Raw genomic sequence first — 24,204 nt, forward strand, 5'->3', positions numbered from 1 at the left:
AATGGTCGACCAGACATATGACAGTTATTTCTCTCCAATATCCTCCAATTTCTTGATTTATTGGTTAGATTTAAAGTATTTCCTACCTTAAAAGGCGAATTTTCATTCAGTTCGATACCTTTAGAGTAGAGGTAGGTACCATTTTAAAAACACATTTATATCGATTCTAAAAGGTATCGAGTGCAAGATAACAACTTAGATTGTAATTTTCCACGAGTGTAGAAAAACGGTGACGTCAATGTGATGGGATATATCTGTTTCAAAAAGGATTACACCGGTACTTATTTTTTTAAAATTAAAATCGAAGAGAAAATAGAAATAATTTTTTGCTGCATACATTTGCTATGTGAAATATATATCTATATTGAACGGTATTCAAGTTCAAAAGTCCAATAAACTTTACGAATGTTGGAGCAGAGCAAACACGGACCTCTAACTTAGATCATTAAAAAATAGGATAGTTTTAACTTAACAAGTATAAGCACAAAAATAAAGGTAAGGACTAACCAAAGCTGGTTGAAGATTTTTAAGTACTTCTGAGAACCCCTGAAAAATTGCCATTTTTCCAAAAAGTTTTTTTAAGTTCTCTGCCATTTTTCTTCGACTGTATAAAGAACATATCTGTATAAATTTAAATTAAATTTGAGCAATTCTTTTATATCAGAAGATCTTCAAATAGTTATACATGTATAAACATTTTTTTTTCTATAATTTTCTCTTGCAAAATTTTTTTTTACATTCTTCTGTTATTTATACACTATATCTTCAGTATACGATGAAGTCTCCGGGAATGGTTACTCCACACTCCAACCATGTGCCAAACCAGTTATAGGACGTGCCAAGATAACCAATGTCCCCGAAAGAAAAGGCTTGATTCATGTTGGATCGATAGAAACCTGAAAAATAATAGTGACTAATTTGTTCTCAATCAACGTGATCAATAGGTACCAAAACATTGCATTTTTATTTCAATGTATCCAGTAGTTAACTGTAAACAATTATAAACGAATAGGTCATTGATATATTATTTCTTTTAATGAAAATTACTAAAGAAAATCGATCTTGTGATTGAGTTTAAGTTTTGACAAGTATGTAGTTCGTTTAATTATAATCGATTTGGTGCACCTTGTATATCAGGGCTGTTTTCATAATCCGGGGACTCTATTGCCGTGGAACTAGATCCGCCGACCAATTCACAATGGTCGTCACCGGATCCAGATCCATCCGCGATGTTATAAAACATACCATCTATATCATCACTCAGGAACAGATGATATCTGAAATCAATAATATTTTATTAGATCATATTGCATAAAGGTGCATGTAAGTGTCTTTTGCAAAGTGTATATAATTCTCTCCCATCTCTCACACTGATATCCCTAAAAAAGATGTACCTTGTTGGACTACATAGGATAATGCCCACATACTTCCCCGGATTGTAAGTCGAATTTTTGATGTACATGTCTCCATAGCAAGCATTAAAGGAATCGTCAAAAGTAAAGTCCTGTTTAACAATGCAATTTGGATCCACGAAACACGTCTCGATGCCATCTAAAAGTGATACAAAATTACAATCTCATTAAAGATCTCGAAAAAAAGTTTGTTTTTTTATGATCTGTACGGCACTTCTCTCGTATATACTAGTATATTAGCTTTTCCAAAAGAGTTCTTATCTATATTTTATATTCGCTCTTATATAAACTTCACGCTCTTATATAACGTTCCTCAAAATCTGTTTTGTAGATCTTCGTAATGTATGAAAAATATTCAAAATTTAAATAACATTCTGATTTTTAAACATTATATAAGAAAAACTACCTACAATTTTTTGTGAGTAAACATGTTTAAGTTGCAATACTTTAATGACAAATTCCTAGAAAAAATTATCTATTATTAAGAAACGTCTCGTCTGTCCTTAAGAAGGCATTCTGGGCATGAATAGTGTTTATATAAAATTTACAAAACATATGACAAACAAATGACTCTAACGTACTGTCACACGTCAGATTGGCGGGAGACCAAGATCCGTCCAGACGACATGTGGTGTTCGGGTTGTCTCCCGTGGCGTTGTAGTCGGGTAGACATTCGTAGGTAAGGACTGCGCCTACTGCTCGGTCTGTGACATTAATGGCGGTCCCACGTATATATGGAGGCTCAGCGGTGCATTTGTCGTGAGCTAGATTGAAATCATAGTTACATATTAATAGTACTGAAAATCAGTAACACCATTGGGCAAACACTACAAAGGATATAACTAATGTATATACATTGTATATCGGTAAAAAGCGAACATCTAGCAAAGAAAATATTCATTAAGACAAGCAAGTTGATGAAACAAAAATATCAAGATTATCATTTAAAGTTATCATAAAGTTCTATGGTCGATACGATGATCAGCAAATACAATTTATCATTGAGTCAAATGTTGACTGATATTTCTCATACTAATTGTTAGTCCATTATTTAAACACTATAAGCACCAGTCGGGTGACAGGTCGACAAGGGATGCTTACTCCTTTGTAGTGCCTAATCCCACTTCTAAGGTCTCCTTTTGCAATGCTCCTGATTTATATTATTTGATTTTATACTGTTCTTATCTCCGTATTTCATTAAAGAATGCAAAGTTGATTCTTCTAATTTATAAACATTGAGCATTGATACATTGAACAGTTTAACAACAAATTCACCTTACAAAAATTATTTAAATGCATTTTTCATAGATAGATGTTGGATTTCCATTATCTCTAGTAAAATATATAGAACATGTAAGACACTGTTGCGTCTCAGTATTCTGAAACGAGGCAAGTTACTGTTAAATTAGTTGATAAAATAAGGATATGATTTCAACAGGCTTTTTCAAGTCAAGATTTTCCAACCTCAAAGGTCGATCTTGTTAGCAAATACAATCTATCATTAAGATGAATGCTGACTGACGTTTTCGTGCAAATTATTAGGTCATTATTTCCACACTGAATTGTCGACGGGTTTTCTTGATTACGATAGCAGGGATTGCTTAAACTGCCATAGCACCTCATTCGATCTCTGATGTTTTTAGAGGTTTGTGCTCTGATCCTGATTTGTATTGTTATGGTCAGCTTCTGAACATCATAAACTGTTCGTTTTCTTCGTATTTAATATACAGATGAAAATCAAATTTGTTAATATTTGTAATACGTAATCGATATATCTAAATGTCAATTCGAATGCCACAATTTTAACAAAAGAATTATTTATCTTCATGTAGAACAAACTGTTCATGTTAAAGTTCAAAAAGGTCAGTTAAAGAGAGGGTAAAATAAGGTCCCATATGAAATTCAGCAAATTGTCGGATGGGGAATTTTAGCATGCAATGCATCTTAATGTCAACTTCTGAGCATTACAGTGTGAATCTGATTGATTTTTAACAGGGTAAGTTTGCAGATGACCAAATACATGACAAAAATCCTCTTCATTTTCAACTACTTGAGCTCTTGGTAGTTCAGAAAAAATGCTTTTCTACGACATCAGTATATATTGTTTATCAAAAACACTCTTGTACGACAGAATAATTACATATTTGTCTTTTTAATTGAAGTGGAAATTTATGTACTAGCATATGTTTTTTAATTAATTGATTTATCATTTTTTTTGATAACGCTTATAATTCCTTCTTCACCCAAAATTTTAAAAATTTTTATCACAGACTTACCTATATCAGAAATACATGCGTGACTAGCGTCCTGTAACTTTATACAAAGCTTTCCCGGGTCACAATTGTTTCCCTTTAGACATAAGTCTCCGGTACTCTGTAAAAATAAAAGACAGTATCTCTCTTATTCAATTTGTTGTAACCATGCTTAAGCTCCGTTTGTAAGTATTTTAGATCCATTTTTGGGAGGACCTCTGTGAAGTAAATCTTTTACTTGACAGTACACTGTTTTTGTTGAAATATCAGTTGATAACGAACAGTATTCAACGTTTACAAGCCCATTAAACAATGCAAATCAGAGAAGAGCAAATACAGGTCTCTAAATCATCAGAGGTGGAATCAGGTGCCAAGGAAGAGTGAGCATCCCCTGCCGACCGGTCACACCCGCCGTGTGCTCCTTGTCATGATCGGAAATAACGGAAAAATCCGTCGTCAATTCAGTGTATAAATAATGGACTAACGATTAGTATGAAAAACGACGGTCAGAATTTTTGACTCAATGATAAATTGTATTTGCTGATAAGGTCATTGCATCGACCATAGATCTTACGAAATGATGATTAAACGAGCCTGTTGAAATTCTTGTTTCACCTATTTGTTTGTCAATGATTTACCTCGTTGTGGAAATTGTTCATTCGTAGAGCATGCTCTTGCGTTTCAAATCAATCGAGATATGTAAACTCCGTATGCAGGTGATGATGGTATATTGCTGTGTAAGTAAGGGAAGTTGACGATAGAAAAGCTAAAGTCATCACGTTTATCATAGAGCTTGGTTGTTAGACTACCATTAACGCCTTTTTCAAGGAAAATATCCAAAAATGAAACAGATGTGTCAGACTCTGTAATATCTTTTATCTTAATATCACCAAGATATATTGTAGCGACATAAGAATGGAAAGGTAGGGTTTCCATAGGGCTGTTTTTTTTTGGCCCATTATGAATTTCAAATTAATTCCTTTAGTTATGTCTAGTAATGTTTCCTCTGTCATATTTTATAATTTATTTGCAAAACCAACCTATACTAGTCACGTGACCAAGGGGTATCTAAAGGGTCCCTCTAAAAGCGTCTAAGAGGGCTATGAAGACTTATTGCTTGTAGAAGACTATTTATTGTGAAAAAAAACTAAGAAAGATTAACCATATATCATCAGGGAACGTAGAACAGGGCTGAAGTAACAAAAAAGGTTAACTGATTTAATATTTTTTGAAAAAGAATTTCTGTAATTGTAGCCATAGAAAGTTAATGGAAATTGTGTACGCTTTCTTATTAGACATCTTTGCTACTCATAATAATATAAAAAGTATGAAAAACAATCAGTAATAAAAAATCAAAAGCTTTTAATATTAAGATTTATCATATATCATGTATATTGAGACAAATCGTTTGAAATATAACTTTGCTTACGACCCATACATGTTCATACAAGTATAAAATAGAAAAAAGACCTCTACAATATACATAATAAGTAAGTACATCGATTTAATAGTATTTCGTTTAGATTGACACATAGGAAGTGTAAAAATCTCTCATCAATGAATTGTTTTGCAATACTAAAAATATTTTTGCGATAAAAAAGAAGTGATTCTGTAAGTGTATACTGTACACAGGCATTAAATATTGTTTACATGTACTTATTTTATTTATAGATACTGGATGCAATATCTGAGAAGTGTCTTTTTTCAAAATTCATTTTATATAATTTTTTTTTTTCTAAAGATATATCCTTTGATTCCATGTATTTTCGTGTGAAACGTATCTTAATTTTTTTTTCAAAATATTTTTTTTGTACCCGCTTTATGTAAATCAATAGTTGTTGATTTTACTTTGCTCTGACAATACTAAGCACTGCTTGGTGGTAATTGGCAAGTGCCATTGAAAGGTACTAGTATCTACAGAAATCTCATGAAGATACATCTACATATGGAGATAACGAACAGTATTCAAGATAAAAATATCAATCAAAGGATACATGGTAGGATTGAATCTTGTCCACAACATAAAAAAATTACCTTAAGTAGTTTATGTTTAGAGATTCTGCTTATGTTATTTGGAGGCAGCCTTTTCGACCAACACTTTGTGTTGCTAAATTATATACAGACTCTTAAAAAAGTTTAATACAATGTAGCTCCATCAACTAATCTTATACAAAATTAGATTTTGTCAAAACGTCTTCATTTTAGTACGTTATTATCGTGTTCCAGAGATGATCATTAAGAAAATCTCCCCTGGCATCAGAGGTGCCCCTTTGAACATGCCCAAATGACCTTGGATCAAGGTGTGAAGTATTAATTTTTATGTTCCTCCGTAAAAAAAGATATGAACAGGACACTTTTGCACAGATAGACAGTCAAACATACAGACAGACGGACAAAGCGATTCCTCTACATACCCCCAAACTTTGTTTGCGGCGGGTATAATGTGGTTATTTGAGCAATAGATTTAGGACAGATCAAGGCACAAACTGCATCATCAGCATCTTGTAAAATTCAAATTCACATCAAGTTGAAAGGAGCCAATTACTGTGGGCATTGGGTTTTTGTTAACAGAAAAATAACACACCTTAAATCTGTGAAAAGGCTACATATTTAAATCAAGAAACTTTTACCTAGATTTACATGAAATAATTGATATTTTTTACTATGGAAGAATAAGTCTGAGCTTGGTCTTTTACTCTTTATATCTTGCAAATACCGTCTCTAGTGTCAAAGTTTTTGGTTTTCCTCACAAACAGACATACAGGCATGTTATAATATAATCAATTTTTTTTTTCATGTTTGACATCATAGTATGCTTTTAATACATGTATATGCATAAAAGGACAAGCCAGCACTAAATCGTAAAACCCCACTCTGGTAAACTCTCATGAAACAATCTCACAATAATATGTCATGCCTAAAGAAAAAGTGTACTAGAATTTCAAGAATCTGCAATGAGTATTCGCTGAGGAAACCGTGATGGGAATTTGGTACAGACAGACACACAGATAAACAGAAAATTGACAGTGTATTCATACAAAAATAAATGTCACCATATGGCATGCAAAACGTATGTTTAAAGCATCAATCATACTATGAGTAGTTGCCGAAAAACTGCGAAGAAAATTACACCCCTCTCCTTCAGAGGTTGGAATTACTAGTAATCTGTTTGATTAACTGAACAATGTTATAAATATGTATATATGAATCACTTTAAATGTTTGAATAAAATTAACCACAACTTAACAGATTGCAAAATTTGCAAAGTCATTAGTAATTAAGTGTGTGTTGCATTGCAAACCATAACCATATTCCAGTATAATGTTTCTGTACATATAAGTAATTAATTGTCAAATTATGGTTTTGCTTCAGAATCCCTCCGACATTTTCCCATATACTCAATGTTAAAGCGGTTTAGGGTACCCTACTTTGATCGTTTATTCCCATATTATCCTAACTTTATTCTCGCAAAATAAATACACAGCACAAAATTAGACATGTTGAAAATAATGAAATTAAGTTTAAAATTGTGGGCAATCTAATTTCATTTTTCACAAAAAACATGGGCCAAAAAACAGCCTTATGGAAACCTCTTCTTTCCATTGTTAATTGACAGTACATCAACGATATATCTAAATGTCGAGTTGAGGGCCACATCAAATGTTTTCTTCTTTTCACGCATAAGATTTTGCACAAATTCTGCTTTATATGAATACAAAAAGTAGGCCTGCTAAGAACGGGGAGCAATAGGTACCCATGGGAATTCCAATCAGAATGCTTTTTAACAAAATAATCTTGCAAGTGACCAATGACAAGGTAAGTAAATTTTCGAGTTCCATTTTTATTGAAAAAGCAGCTGTCAATGATATCGAAAAGCCTGGACTTTAATTTATCGTTGGGAAAGGTAGTGTATCTGAAAAGTGATAAGTTTTTAAGCTGTTGATTTTGATAAAATCTTGTGATCTCAAATTGTTCAAAAGTTCCTTTGATTTTTTAAGTATCCACATCTGATTTACACCCTTTCTTGGATATATTGTTGCTGAGTACTCTTGAAGTTTCTCCTTCACTACTGTTATACCCAATTCATACGACATGATTTGCGTACCTCAGTATATTTCCCACCTCTGATGTTTCGGAGGTCCGTGTTTGCTCTGCTCTTGTTTTGTATTGTTTTATGGATTTTGAGATTGGATACTGTTAGTTATCTGCATATCCTTCCTACATATATGTAAATTTACTTACATATGCAATTTTTGTCGTATGAACTGATTTGCTCACATGCAAATTCTGCACAGTTGATTAAATTTACACCTGGTCAGGTCTAGGTGCAAATTAACTTTTGCATACACGTTGTTGCAAATCATTAGTTAAGAGAGAATGTCACGAACCGTCAAGCTTCTTCTATATATATCATGGAAACTTGAAAAATTTGCTTTTTTAAATGGCATTGATAGTGAAACATTTGGGATGCACTGATAACATTTTGCTATAAAATATGTGGCCTTTGTGAACCGTTACCATGGAAACCAAGACCAAACATCCCCAAGTGTGCAACCATATCGGTGAAAGTATATTTACTACATTTCTAATTGTAGATACATAGATGTCACATCTTATTAAATCAAAGTTAAAACACATAAGCATAGAAACTTATTTTAATATTTTTACCACTAAACATCACTGGTTAGGAAGTTAAAAAAATATTTTTATGCTTCTATATTCTAGTTTTGTCTTAAATAATTAAGCCAAAATAAGAATTAAATTCTTTAATCTACAACAAGATTATCTCAATCTGGTATTAAAAATTAAACAAACACTTCCTTTTCTACAAAGATTCGGCAAAAAAATGAGAAGCATATGTTGCAGATAATTTTTATGAGCAATTTTCGGAACGTTTACCTCACTTAAAGCGCTTGAAAAATTCAAAGAGTTACTTCCCTTAGCTGAATCTTTTGTGTAAACAATATGCAATATGGCGGCAAACTTGGCTGATGAGCTCTGTGTTGAGTCTGTGACAACTGACAACGGGGCTACAGTGGAACAGAGCTTGAGCTGACTGGGAAGCAGGATAGTCATGTAAGTAGAACTTAAGTATACAGATATAAAATCTGAATTCATATAATAAAAGCAGTAATTAAAAATTTAGGGAACGTAATATGTAGACCTGCAGACTACCAAAAACTTGGTAAAGTCTAACGTTAATACCATACTTAGGCTAATCATGGTAATGATAATATGAGTTTTAAATAAAATACATGGACTCCTGTTAGGTAAAAATGTATGGGATATAACACAACATAATATCCTGTGCATATCCATTCAGTGTAGCATATCAAGAAATGACCGAATTTCCTCAGAATTTTGTGTTACTAAGCTTGTCGCTTATTGATTTTTGATACTTCAAATACTCGTAGTTTCTCTTTGATATTTTTTAGGAAATCTCTTTTTAGTTGTTTTTTACATGCAGAAGTCCATTTCAATTTTTTCCCCAAAGAAACATGTATATAATATCCTCCAGTGCCTGGTCCCCCAGTGCCTTGGATCAGAGACATATAAAACCATATATTATTATATGTCTCTGCTTGGATTTTGACACAGGCTATACATGATTTTAAGTAGTTTTGGATTTCTTGTTTATATTCTAAAATTTTGTATTATTTGGGGTCTTTGTCTTATATAAAAACTTGATTTCAAGCAGAGCCGCTGATTTTTGTTTAAAGATGAAAATTAAACAAACAAAATGTTTCTGTTTCTTGTTTTTTTTTGTTTTTTTGTTTTATGAATATTTATTTTCTAAATAAGACAATAAAGGGTGCGTTGGGGGGGGGCGTTTTGGGGGGGGGAGGGGTAGAGGTCAACTTCTTTCAGTACCAAATTTTATTCACACAATTATTTCACTTTACCTTAACAAAAAGAGGGGGAGGGGACCCAACCGGCCTTTCAATGTACATTTTCAATGCTGAAATTTATGCTTAGAAAAAAAGGGGACAGGCCCCCCTGGTCCCCCTATTGCTACATGCCTGTTTATAAAACATATATAAATTACATGTTAAGGTCTCATTGTAGAGAATGCTCATCAAATTGATCATTTATCATGAATTCCGAGACGATTCTAACAGAGAAATACAGATAAGTGGGATAATAGGAACTACTTGAAATTTTTGAAACTTTTTGCATATCTTATGTAGGAAAGTTTCAAATGTAGTGTAACAATTTTAAAGAATTGAAAAGGTCAGTAAAGGATTATTTGATTCAATTTAGAAATTTAAAGTCCTACGCAAATAATGTACGGTACCTACTACCTAGGGTATTCCGTATAGGTATTACCATATAAGCAGAATTTTTATGCACCTGGATTGATAGATCTGGGGTGTATATTGTTTTTGTCCTGTCTGTTTGTCTTTTTATCTGTTTGTCCATTTGTCTGTCTGTTGTCAACTTTAACATTCACCATAACTTTTGAACCATGATAGAAAGAGACCTCATATTTGGTTTGCACACTGCACTAATTAAGATCTTTTGAATGACTTCAAGGTCAATGACCTTGTAACCTTGATTGTGAACTATATACTTAAAATAACTTTTTTTAACTTTCCCAATTACTTTTGAACCATAGGAGATAGAGACTTCATATTTGGTAAGCATACTACACTAATTAATTTCTTTCAAATGAAACCAAGATCAATGACCTTATGACGTAAAATTTAACCAATATGCTAAAAATAGCTTTTTCGAATTTTCACCATAACTTTTGAACCACGAGTAAAAAGATCAGAAATCAAGGGTCATAAAACATGGACACTAGATATTGGAAGCCCTTGTTAGCTCATTATATCGAGAACAACTTTAAAATTTAGTATACTGGTACTGCCTAAGAAGTAAATTAAGCTCAATAATATTGAGGTCTGACATTGATCAATTTTAATAAATTGTTTACCCTAGAATTTTAAGTGACCTATTGCTTTACTTTGATACTTTCTAATTTTAAATATTGAGGGGGGTTATATTTTTATGCCCCTTTATGAATATGGTCAGGCCATATAGTGTTTGTCATGTCCGTCTTCCATCCTTCCTCCCTTTCATCTTTCCGTCCTTCCACAGAGGATGACAAATCCCATTGCCCGACGCCCGGGGCTAGTGAATTTTAAGGGTGGGCAAGTGAAATTTTATCAACCACTTGCCCGTGGGCAAGTGACTTATCAAAAATAGAATTTATTTGTAGGCCATAAATTTAAAGCTGGGCATAGGGGCTTGTATGATTTACTCAGCATTTGTCTTCCTCTTTTTTTTGAAAAAATATCTATAAATACAGAATTAGTTTACGGTACGGCAAGCAAAAATTCAGGTAGGGCAAGTCAATTTTGACCATATACTTGCCCTTGGACAAGTGCCTTAAAAATCTATTTGTCAGCCCCTGTTCCATCTGTCTTGTCACACTTTGCGTTTAGCTCAGTGCAAAGCTTAGTTTCAAAAAAAACTATCCAAGATATTTTCATCAAACTTCATATGCTGATAGGTATTGATGAGAGCTTTGCAACTGCATCAACATTTTTTGACTTTGACCTTTCCTTTGACCTTGACCTTACCTTTCCTAAATTAGTGTTAAACTTCATATGCTAATACGTATTGATGTAAGCAATTCAACTGCTTTAACTTTTTTGACCTTGACCTTCATTTTGACCTTGACCTCACTTTTATCAAATGTGTTTAAGTCAGTTTTAAATAAACCATTCATAATATTTTTTCAACTTAATATGCTGATACATAATGATTAGAGCTTTTCAACTGCATCAACATTTTTGACCTTGGCATTTCCTTTGACCTTGACCTCACTTTAAAGAAATTAGTGTGCAACTTCATATGCTGATACATACTGATGTAAGCAATTCAACTGCATCACTATTCAAGATATTTTGATCAAATTTCATACACTAATACAAATTTTCATGTTCCATTACTAATATACCCTTGAGGGGGCATTCATGTCCTAAGGACATATTTCTAGTTTCATAAAATTCTTACTTATTTAATTTTTTATTTTAACTATTTTTTTTTCAAGAGATCAGGAAAAGAAAACACTATTGTACAAGACACAATTAAAGAAGATGGAGGCTCATCTGTAAATCAAGAACTCACAGTTCATAGGATACCTTCCAGCAGTTATTCAGAATCATCTGATGGTGTAAATCCAAGCACAAATACAGATGATTTTGATCAGATTGTAAGTAGCAATTTAAGATATAAGATTTAATTTTTTTTTTACAAGTCTCTTAAAGGATATTTTTACTTATAAAATTATCAACTTAAATATCCTTTTTTTAATGTTATGTATACATACATGTATATTCAAATTTTTCACAACATTTACAATAAAATGAATTTTATAATCATTCAAGGTGAGATAACATAACATCTGTCCAAGCTTATTACCAAAAGTACTGAAGTTATTCCACATTATTTTATCACTATACATAAATAATTTGATTTTGTTTGTATTCTCGCCTCTCATTGGTTGATTTCCAAAAAGGAACACAAATTATTCTGTATAATCTGGTTTAGTATGGGGACACACCCCCTTGACGACCAGCTGAATCATTCCTATCCATGCAATCCCCTTATTTTCAGTCCTCGGGATTCCTGGAAAATTCCAGATTTAATAAATGTACCTTTAACTTCAAAAAGTAACTCAATCTTAATTACCACTACATGTGGTAACATCATTGCTTCTAGTTCTGTGTATCAGTTATTACCTCCCCTTGTTTCCCATCACTTCCATTACTATGGTTGTATTATTGAGCGGCAAATTTGAACTCATAAAAAGCAGCACAATTTTACATCCACATTTGTTTATTCTAAAATTAAATTATATGGAATGACTCTAATTCTTGGCCAAATTATTCGGGTATAACCTGGTTTGGGTCAGTTTACACTTTTTTTTATAATCCCCAAGCGTAAACTGACCAAAACCAGGTTGTACCCGAATAATTTGTCCAAGAATTAAGTCATTCCTTAAGCAGAGTATCAATCCAAGCAAACTTTGTGTCATTTTGAGGACCATGTCCTATTGATAGGAGGGTTATACATTTTCAATTTTGGTTAAGTTGGTGTCTTACAAAGAAATTTTCTTTGTAGAAAAGTACGCAAGTGTCCATTAATTCACAAGGCAGCCTCTAGTTACCAAGCAGTCAAGATACATATGAAGAAGAGGAGGGAGGTGATCACCTAGAAAACAGGAATAACAAGAGGAAAGCTCTAGACACTTTACTGCAAAGTTGTGGCCTAAGTCCAGTAAAGAAGCAACTCAGAACAGATTGGAATGAAGCATCTGACCGTACAAAAAGTGATTATATATCATCAGCTAAATCAATTTTCAAGAGGTTGTGAATGTCCTTGCACCAGGTCAAGCCTCTCTTCTGCTGGATGCTTTATTGAAAACTGCTTCAGATTCTGCTGACACCACCATACTGCGATTTCTTTCAAAAGCCTATAACCTTTCTATTGACTGGGGAACACAGAGACAAATTTTGTCATTATTTGCTCATTCATACTCAGTGTTGCTATGGTCAGATATATATTGCTAAGGAAAAATATGAATTTTTTTAAAAATATTAAATTGGTGTAAAATGTAATCAACTTATCTATTTAAAATTTATATAAGCAATTTTTAAATGAGTATGAAGTTTATTAAATGAAAAAATAGATCAATTTCTGTCGTAACACTATACTGTTGCTATGGTCTGATTTTGGTTGCTAGACCATTTTCAATTTGTATATGCTGTATTGTTTTTGTTATCAATTTCTTTTTATTGGATATCTATCAATTTTAAAGATAACCACTCTCTTAATAATTAAATTTTAGCAAAATATTAGAGAGAGAGATTTCACTAATTTGTTATGACACTTTTCACCATCCATACTCCTTTCCATAAAGTTAGTAGAACAGTGTCCTTGAATTTGCTTCTTAGTTTTATTTATAACTATGGTAGATCAAAATCTCAGACCAAAATTACATAAATATTGCATTTGAGGATGCACACTATTAGATTATCCGTTTGAATTCCCATAACTATTTTTTTGGAGTATCATCAATAGTTTTTATTGATAATTCATGAATAACAAAATGTCTATTTAGCTCTGTTGCTATGGACCTCATTTGGTTGCTATGCACAGAATATGATCAATGTATAAATTTCAGTATATTTTATTTTTTTTAAAGAGAAAAAGGTTTTTCAATTAATTTATATGTATAATGCATGTTCTCCTCTATTTTTTTGACATGATCTTTCGAAAATGTCTTGGTTGCTATGCAGTAAATTTGGTTGCTATGGGCACATTACAGGATTTTTATCCCAAAATTTCACTATATTTATTAATGATACAAGAGTATGATAGCTTTTATCCATACAATTGTATCAATTTGGAAGAAATTTAAAATTTACCTAAAATATTGGAAGTGAATTTTAAGCATTCTTTAAAGAAATCAACCATGAAATTGAACAGTTTTCCCACAAAAATGGTAAAAATGCTTCTCAATTTTTTATGTCAGTCTTGAAGAACAACATGTATTGTGCAAGAATAAAATTCATTTAAATGCTGAACCTGTTGTAGATTTTATATATATTAGTTTTAACTTGACAGGTAAATATTTAAATTTTCACATTGTTCAACTATATAGTATTTGTGTTGCCATGGCAACAGATGCATGGGTATTTAGATTTGCTTTGAAACTTTTTTGTACACTATATATCTTTAATAGTTTGCATAAAGTTTGTTCTGGGTGATATCAGTATTCTTTCTGTAAAAATATTCTTCCAAAAAAGTTAAAATTTAAGCTTTTTTTCCTTCACTTATGGTGGTTTCCATGGCAACACATAAGAAGGTAGATAAATAATAGTTATGTTGGTCAAACATCATTTTCATATATGTGAAAGTTGTGTACAATGAACACTCTTTCCAACCAATATAAGAAAACAGGAGGTTAAAATTTTAAGTTTCCATATGAAGCTTGATGATTCGTGACATTCTCTCTTAATATGAGAAAATTCTGTCGTATGAACACGCAGCAAATTAATTATGCAGAAATCAAAGCTCAAGAAACGGGGATTTTTAATGGTTATCCTTGCTCTATCTCAACGATGTTTAAGTTTGTAGGGGTAGATCTGTTGGTGTATGGCCTCGAAAGTCAAGTTGGTAAAGGACATAATGGGTTGTACCAGCATAGTACTTTCCTCAAATGGCATTTTCAACTCTGTAAACAAGAAGCCATTTCTTCCTCCTGGATAAATTTTCGAATTTTCAAAAATGCAGGCATCTTACACTCTTTCTGGCAAATCTATATTTGTCTCTAAAGACAATAAATATGGTCGCAAACATGTGCCCTTCAGGATCAATGAGTAGTTCCCTAAGAATCCAGGTACTTTCTAGAAAATGCTCTGGAGCTTTGGGTGGAATTTTCCATCAATCGTCCAGGCCCGATTACTGTTTAGCTCTTTATGACTTTCTTCTACCTTTCTCTGTTTTCAACCAAGGCAAGATACTGACATATAAGTCAATGTTACAGTAATTTCAACGACCTGGTTTAAAGTAAGCATGTGTTAGTATCCTCAGTGGTGTTCGTTAGGAATCCCACCATTAATTTCTTCTTCACTACATTAATTGTATTGTTTTTCTAAAGATTTATGAGATCGATCACTGTTCGTTTTCTTCAGCCTTTTCATTCTTCTGGAAAATGAAAATAATATTCAGGCAGATTTTTCATTATGCTCTCTCAAACTTGATGTACTCTAGATTGCCCAACACCAAAACGATTCCAATCGCCCTATTTCTGCTGAAGACGCCAACCAGAGGACTGCAACAGCCACCTTTTTTTTTTTTTTTTACACCAAACGGCTCTTCACCAGTCTTAAAAATCATTAGGCTCAGTTCCTCGTTCCAACAAATCAGTTGATCTGATTTTCCCACTAAGTTTTTTGAGGAACATTCAAAAGTTAGTCTTATACCCAAATAGTGAGAACATATTCTTTTTTTTAAATTCACAATTCTGAATCTGCCCATCTCCTTATTTTATATGAAAATAGGGGACTTATTTACAGTACAAAGATCTTGTCTGAACTCATAGCAAATTAACTTTTACTTACGTGTGTAGATTCATCATATGTATATTTGCACACATTAGCAAATTTTCGTCGTATGAATGGGGTATAATTAGTGAGGAGTAATAAAAGAGGCTTAGTTGAACATTTACTGGAACCCACTATGTATCTTTGTTAGTAAGGATTCTTCTTAAAGTATTCCATTACTAAGATGACTAAAATTTCCACTGATAAAAACGAAAAACCACCTATTGCACATTGTACAACTATGATTCTTGTGTTAAATTCCAACTTCAAATAACTAGGTCAATTACCTACTCTGCTAGCGGCCCCTGAGTAATTCTCAGAAAATACCTCATGACCGTTTTTTTCTTCACTCACAAAATATAACAAGCAACAAAACTCTTTAAATAATGAAATATTATAGCAATGGAACAGTGTTGCTTCATATAAAGAAATGATTAGAGTTTGGGACATAAATGTGATAATTATAACTGTCCGAATTTCCTCTGTCATATTTATTTTTTCCAACTTTTTTATCGAATATTATAAAAAAAATCTGAATGATAAGAACCCTAAATTATTTATGATTTCATGTTAATTTTGTAACCCTATTTCTCCTGGTATTAATATAATATGGATTCAATAATCAATTTATTGAAATCTGTTGTCTTGAATGATTTTTGTACATATTTTTGAATTTTTTTTATTTCATTCAATTATTTGAAATAATTTCATGTAATATTTGCAAAAATTAAAAATTGTTACCTTTACTTTGTGATAAATATTGCAAGAAATAAAAATTTTGACAAAAATTAAAAATTAAAAATCGAATTTCCTGGTATTAATATAATATCTGCATTAATACATTGACTTTTGTTCTGTATATTTTGAATGATAAAATACTATTTTTTAAAATTTTTGTAAAACTTGGTTATTTTATAGAACAACTTTTGATTTAACATATATTTTTTAAAATTTCATTTCAATTAAAAAATCTTGAAATAAATTATTTATGATTTCATGTTAATTTTGTAACCCTATTTCTCCTGGTATTAATATAATATGGATTTAATCAATTTATTGAAACTTGAATGATTTTTGTAATATTTTTGCAAAATACAAGTAATATTTGCAAAATGATGCTTAAAAATGCATGTTACCTTTACTTTGTGATAAATATTGCAAGAAATAAAAATTTTGACAAAAATTAAAAATTTAGTCCGAATTTCCTCTGCATTACCATACATTGACTTTTGTTCCTGTATATTTTAGTCAAATGATAAAATACTATTTTTTAAAATTGATATTGAGATAAAACTTGGTTATTTTATTTAGAACAACTTTTGATTTAACATATATTTTACCTAATAAAATTTCCTTTCTGATTTCTGAACGTCATCCTTAATTTTCGGAATCCAATATATATATATATATATATATATATATATATATATATATATATATATATATATATATATATATATATATATATATATATATATGGTATTACAAATTCATTTTGGTTCTTTGGGATATTAAAGACATTCAAAACTGACATGAGTTTGAAAAATTTCTTCCTTAGAAAGGGAACAATGATTATAAGTAGGATTGCCGCTTGTAGATTTTAAATCAAGTTAAACCAAGTTCTTCTAAATACAATTTATATAATGAGCCTTACAAACAAAGACAATGTTGTAACCTGCTTTGTCAGCAAGGACCAGTACGTAATTAGTATGAAAAATGTCAGTCGGCATTTAACTCAATGTTAGATTGTATTTGCTGACAATGTCATTACTTACGAAATGATGACATTAAACAAGACTGCTGATGTTCTGGTTTCATCGACTTGTTTGTCGTTACCATAACATGTTTAAGAACTTACCATATAACCAAATTAATCATCAATATACTTAACTGTAGAACTTTATGTTATTTACTTGAATTTTCATGAGACGGTTTTATAGAAATGAAAAGTTGTTTTTAGCCAATCTTTATATATGTTACTCGATATCAGTGTTTTCTACATAATTTTTTATTTACATGATCAAGACAAAGAGCATATTGTGATTAGATTTGACTGGTAAACGGAGTATGTTTAATCTTTTTTTAACCCAATGAAGTCTGTGTCATTCAAGGATAGTCATCACCACCCCCACCCCCCTGTATAGATGGCTCGTCCACATTTAAGGGAAATAATAACTTCTACTTAAGTAACCAAATCAAAATACGTATGTATTGATAATCATTTAATTGACTTTTCTCATACACAATAAGGATCAGACCTGAACATTGTATATTAATTTCATTTTGTAAGATATTGTAGTACCGAACAAAAACTTTGCTTTTCTTAATTTTTTAAAGATTTTTTTTTTATTTGGTTACAAGGGAATCATATATGTAGTTTTTTTTTAATTTCATCTTGTATAAATGTATGAACTTTTTATAGACAACTCATATGTTTTATGAGTTTTAATTTTAAAACAAGATTCACCGCTTTACAAGCAAGCAATAAGTCTTATGCATTTGGAAAGTAGAAGAGGCTTACTCAGTAATTGCCGCAAAGTCAACTTTTAAAAACTGACTTCCATTATTGTTGTCTGTGAAGAAAACAAAATCATATAATTTTGAAATTATAGGAGAATGAACTTTCAGCTTTAATGCTAAGAAAAATATTTAATAATTTTCCATATCATATTTTAAAATGAATGAAAAATAAGTATTTTCTTCAACAATATTTTCTTGCAATAAAAATAGCAATAGCCACTACCTTATTAGTTATAAGGTGATGTATTTCTAATAAAATTTTAGGCAAAGATTTAAGTAAACGAAGGTAAAAGGAAAAGATGATATTTATCACCAAAAAATAATGGAATAGAGCAAAGACTTGTCCGATCCTCAGGTTCATCAGACAATATTTACATTTCCAATGTCTTTGTCCGAGATAAAATTACAAATTGTAAATGTACTTTATTTTCCCATCAATGTATTGGCGCGGTTCCAAAAAAAAAAAAAAAAAAAAAAAAAACACGTGCAGGGCGGAACAGAAGCAGGGTTCGGAGCACGTGGATTGGCGGAATCAAAGCATGTAAATATAAGGAATAACTGTCTTATTTTTCAATTTCATGAAGATGATCAATCGATTGGCTTGCGTGATAATTTTATGCATAAACGCCTTCAGCGTTTAATGCAAATTATCACGCAACCCAATCGATTGATCACATCATGAAATCGAAAAATAAGACAGTTATTCCTTAATTCAAGCATTGATTAATTGAAAATGCTCACAAAATTATCTTTGAATTCTCAAAGAAATGTCTATTTACCCACAATAATTCTTCAACCTTCATCTCCAAAGATGTTATATAAGGAAACTTAGTATATCTCCATTTAAAAAAAAAAACGAATAAATTAAAAAACGCCTTCTATGAATTTTCTAATTGAAAACTGATCACTATAACTACATTTTGAAATGAGAATTTGAAGGTATCCAGGCCTCTGAAGAAAATTGATTTTTAGCCGGGCTTATTGCTCAAAGAGCAATTGCCGGCTTATGTGATCCTGTTCAAGGCAGGATGTTAACCCCATAGTCGCCATTTTAAAGTTACGTGCAAAAATATAGTTCTTACTCTCAACCGCTTTTGAGATAATACAAACGCTAAATAAAGCAACAAAAATAAAACGAAGTTTTATCTATATAAAATAAACATGAGTAGTACACGCATTCTCAATTTATAGTGCCAAATCGACTTTAAGAAAAGTCAAAAAATTTTGTGAACTGAAACTAACACTTCTATATGCCATTTGAAACATGAAGGTGTATAGTTATTAAAAATCACAATTTGATTTACATACTTCATGCTGTGTTTTGTTGACCTCCTTCGAAATGAATGCGGTTGGAGAGCTAATTTTACACCAAGATATTTACGTGATGTTGAAAAGCAATATATGGAAACGAAAGAATTTTTTTGAAAAATACAAAATTAAGATAATACACATCAAATTTTGTTAACTATAAACATTTATGAAACCGTTTAAGCACATTTGTTAAAGGGTGTGAAATCTTTGATTCAATTAGTAAAAACAAAACACGCATACTTTTCATTAAAATGAAATTATTTTCTTTTTATTTTAAAAAAGTTTTTATCAAATCTGACGATAAGCTAAATAATGACAATATTCCCTAAAATGCTTCATTATTTGATTCTTTTCTAATCTGTTCAGAGAAACGCACATTATTTAGAATACCAGAAGGTAAAACATTTCGCCATTACCTGATTACGAAGTGTTTATTAAATATCACGTAAATATCGCACATAGATATCATACAAAAACAAGAAAACCTTTGATGTAACCATCAATTGTCGCCCGGGAAATATATAAAGTAAACAATGGAAATGACTCTTGATCATCAAACCGCTTCGATATGTGTGAAAAGGCATGCGTCTAATTGATGGAGACGATAGTCGCGAATATTTGGAAAACTTATAGTCGGATAAATGTAAAACAAAAACGAATACCATTTTAAACTTCAATTCCTCGAGTAAATGTTGGCTGCATAAAATATAGATTGAAGTTAGACACATGCATCACCTATATTCAAAAATGCACTTAATTTTCAATTTTAGAATATAAAACACGAACTATGCAGAGTACGTTTTTATGCGCGAAGTAAAATTCGATGTTCTAATAAAAGGGACCTGTCGTTTTTTTCGATAGTAAATGATATACAACTTTATATATCAAATATGAAAAACATAGATATTTTTACAGATTCACTTTATGGAAGTAAATATATTATGTATCTCGTAATTTATAAAGGGAAAGGACATTCTGATTAGCAATCTTTTCAATGTTTAGAAAACCTTTAATTTTGAATAACTACTCCCACCCAAATCCCCATATACCAACACTTAAACTTATATGTATAGAGCAGCCCGGTCCTCCGGGCTGCAATAAAAGTATATTCGGGGAAAAATGTATTATTTCAAATTATTGAATTTTATGAATTTTCTTATCTGTGTTCTTGACAAAGGGTTGCATTAAAAATTGAAAGTTATGACTTATCTATAGAGGATTCATTTAATTTATGACCCCCCCCCTTTCCACCATTTAATCTGTTGATTATTTCAAATGCTTAATCGCTTGTGAAAACATTATCGTCAAATCTCAAAAACAAAACAAAGTTACCCCCACCACCCTTAAAAAGGTTTGTTAATAATTACAGTTGCATATTATATGTGCTCTATAGAGCAATATATGTACATTCTATATTAATATAACGTAAATTGAATTTGCAGTACCATTAAAGCATAGACGCATTCGTTCTAAGTTCTGTGTCTAAGCAACAATTTAAATGGGAAAAATTAGGTCTACAATTTAATACATGTATTTCTTGCAAACAACAAAAATGGAAATGGATTCAATTTCGACTAGTTTCTTGACACCCAACACCCACAGCCGTCGTTTTTCTGTAACCCGATGTGGAAGAGCCCCCCCCCCCCCCCCCCCCCCCCTACATGCAGCGCAGCACCTATTTTCTGGAATTATATTTCCTACGAAAAATGATATTTTCTTCTTCAAAATGTTTAGCTTGGTATACAATTTAGGTGTATATAACTGTTATTTAAGTGGACGATACACTATCAGTTCAAACAAACAGCAAAATACAAACTTTAAGAAAGTTTTGTTTCAGATTTACGTTCCGAATGATAACGTGCATTACACTTAAAACTATGCAATATTAACCTATTGCTCAAAATGGAAACATTCGATCATTCAACCACAATTTTACTTGTGAATATTATGTCAATTCAATTTTCAAATCACACGGATGCTCAAGATATTGTGTAGAATATGTTCACTTTTGCATGTGCACTTCCATTTGCATTTCTGCACTCTTGTTACAGAACAAAAATTTCATTTTAAGAAACAGTGTATTTCTTCATGTTTTTAGTTTCTAAATCATTAAGATTCACTCGCAAATCTGTTCAAACAGCTTTAGAATTTAATCCTAATTTACTTTTAAACATGGTAACGTAAATATTGGTAACGTAAATATCGGTAACGTAAATATCTTTCTGAGATTTATCGTAACTTTTAATGATGTTGTTTGATTATTCCACTGTTAATTAAAGGCATGTTCTAGTGCTTGAGTGTAAGGCAATTTGACCCATAGGAAACAGTGTTGTTCTCTTACTTAATTTGTGAATAAATACTAACACGTAAATATCGATGAATTTTTTAACCATTGGACTCATAAGAAAAGGGGGGCTATTTTTTATAAATACAGATAAACAGTGTCTTTTTTACCATTCCATGCAATGGAACAGGTGTTCATGATGTTAAAAAGTTGCAACTTAATCTTATTGAGTCAGTTCAGCAATCCTTCAAGTCCTTTTGAATTTCCAAATAGAAAAGTAATAATTTTGCGGTGACATCAAAATTTGATAAATATATTAATTTTTTAAAAAATTTGTGACAAGCATATGTGTGAAGGGTGTGATATTCAGAAAATATAACTCAAATGTAGGACAATCTTACTAAGAAAAAGATATGTAAGTGATTTAAAACTTCTTTTTGGTTTAAAATAAAAACTACACTATGATCGGCGACAGTAACGTAAATATCGATTTCTGCTATAAAATGCGATTTTCCTCTAAGACAATCATTCAAGTTAAAACAAACAATTGTTGTAATTTAATCAACAACCAACAATGGTTCATATGACTGGCAGAAAATAAAATTTACTAGAAGTATTATATTACTTAAAACATGGTACATTATTTAAAGCGAATTGTGACTATAATTTGAGAATCAGTGAGTAATGACTTTGAAAACTTCATAAGTCAAAGAACATAGTTCATTAGCGTAAGGATTTTTGATAATCAGTGTTACCGTAGTTCTCTACACATACGAGGTGAAGCAGGAGAGGAAACCAGACTGGCCTGTTTGTTTACATTCAGCTGCGGTACCAGATTAATTCTGATTCTGACAAAATCGGACGGTGGTATTAGGATTGAAAAAATCACTGTCAGTGTCTTATCATTTATATCGATAGTTTTAAAATAATTTTTTCATCAGAATATAAACGTGATTCATGTAAGAAATCCATTCTACTCTGTAAATGAGCCCGGCTCTCTGTACTTCTGAGTACTTTGATTATACTTATAAAGTACTTTAGTTTTATTCTATCTTATAATGCTTAGTATACATGTAATAAAACATTTCTATTGCATAATACCATAAATTATAACTTCTTATTTCTTATCGTGCTAGTAAAGATAGGTATCTAAGACTATATGAAAGAAAATGTTATTTCTTTAAATATGTGTTTTTTTTAAAGATACTTTATTCGATACAAATATCATTTTTTCAGAAAACATTTTCTAAGAACTTTAAAGAATATTGAATCACAATGAGATGCATATTATGAAAATCGTTGCATAAAAAGATTCAATTTCAAGCTTCATTTTGAGACATTTTGAACTAAATTATAAATTCAAGAGTAATCTTGGCTGAGGATCGGATATCTTTAAATAAAATCTGAATCCATATTTTTCTCTAAACAAACATATTTCTCTGAACAAACATATTACTCACGTAGCTAACTAATCCGGAATCAAGATAGTCGAAGTTTGGATCGTCCACGAGCTCTCCCGGAAACTTGTTGGCGGTGGAGGTCCGCAACTCACAAATCATCAGCTTTTTATTGAAATTGACGGACATACAGAGTTTCCGGGACTTACATTCTTCTATACACATCTGGGGACCCCTGACTGTCATGTTAAAAAGGGTGTGACCAATCAGGCGCTTGCCGAGATTGAATTTCTCGTAAAAATTTGTAAGAGACCAAACGGATGAGAGAAAAGTAAAGAAGAAAAGTCCAGTGGCAAGACGACTGTACATTTTCACCATTGCCTTTAGAAAGGTATCATCTATCTGGAGTTAATAAACATTATGTTTGTATTCTTATGTTACAATGTCATGTGTAAAAAATCATTAAATTCACAAAGAAAGTTTCCTACTTATTTTATAGGGCCAACAGAACGCAAATTCTAAATAATTGATATTGTACTCGAACCAATGAGGCCTTCTTTGTGTAAATAAATTATCGCTTTTAAAGTCCCCTGCTGTCCATGTCTTCCTTACAGAGGGTGAAATTGAGAAAAATAGCTGCTTAAGTTTTTTACTTATGTTTAAAAGAAATCAATAATTTTCATGTATTTAATTTTGTGTTCTCAATTAGTACATAGTAGCAAAGAATGTTCAACTACATTGTGGGTACATTTCAAATTAGAAATAATTTGCTGAATAAAAGTTCACAATAATAATCTGAAGACTTTCTGGAATCGATTTATCTGGTATCTAAAGGCGTCTTTGTTTAGAGTTATAAATGAATACTTATACATCGAAAATTATTCTGACAATCAAAACAAAAATCCCTCT

At 31.4% G+C, this 24,204-nt stretch overlaps 1 protein-coding gene across 1 annotated transcript; it reads right to left on the reverse strand.

Annotated features, from left to right (window-relative positions):
- Window positions 1–693: 693 nt before the first annotated feature.
- Window positions 694–24,204, reverse strand: LOC134232853 (uncharacterized). The gene is made up of 6 exons (XM_062714827.1): window positions 23,359–24,204; window positions 3,689–3,785; window positions 1,994–2,176; window positions 1,395–1,551; window positions 1,126–1,277; window positions 694–896 (listed from the first exon to the last, which is right to left on the reverse strand). The coding sequence occupies exons 1-6, from the start codon at window positions 23,671–23,673 to the stop codon at window positions 766–768; spliced, it is 1,035 nt and encodes a 344-aa protein (XP_062570811.1). The 5' UTR covers window positions 23,674–24,204; the 3' UTR covers window positions 694–765.

The sequence above is a fragment of the Saccostrea cucullata genome, unplaced genomic scaffold (assembly GCF_032062105.1).
Source record: "Saccostrea cucullata isolate Sc308-1 unplaced genomic scaffold, CSIRO_AGI_Scuc_v1 ctg307, whole genome shotgun sequence".
Taxonomy (NCBI): domain Eukaryota; kingdom Metazoa; phylum Mollusca; class Bivalvia; order Ostreida; family Ostreidae; genus Saccostrea; species Saccostrea cuccullata.

What these genes read in the sequence shown, in the direction of transcription:
- LOC134232853 (XM_062714827.1), bottom strand. Translation starts at nt 23,673, where the DNA reads ATGGTGAAAATGTACAGTCGTCTTGCCACTGGACTTTTCTTCTTTACT. An exon ending in CGCCAATCTGACGTGTGACA is followed by an intron (nt 1,552 to 1,993) that starts GTACGTTAGAGT and finishes TATCACTTTTAG; the next exon opens with ATGGCATCGAGACGTGTTTC. An exon ending in AAACAGCCCTGATATACAAG is followed by an intron (nt 897 to 1,125) that starts GTGCACCAAATC and finishes ATTATTTTTCAG; the next exon opens with GTTTCTATCGATCCAACATG.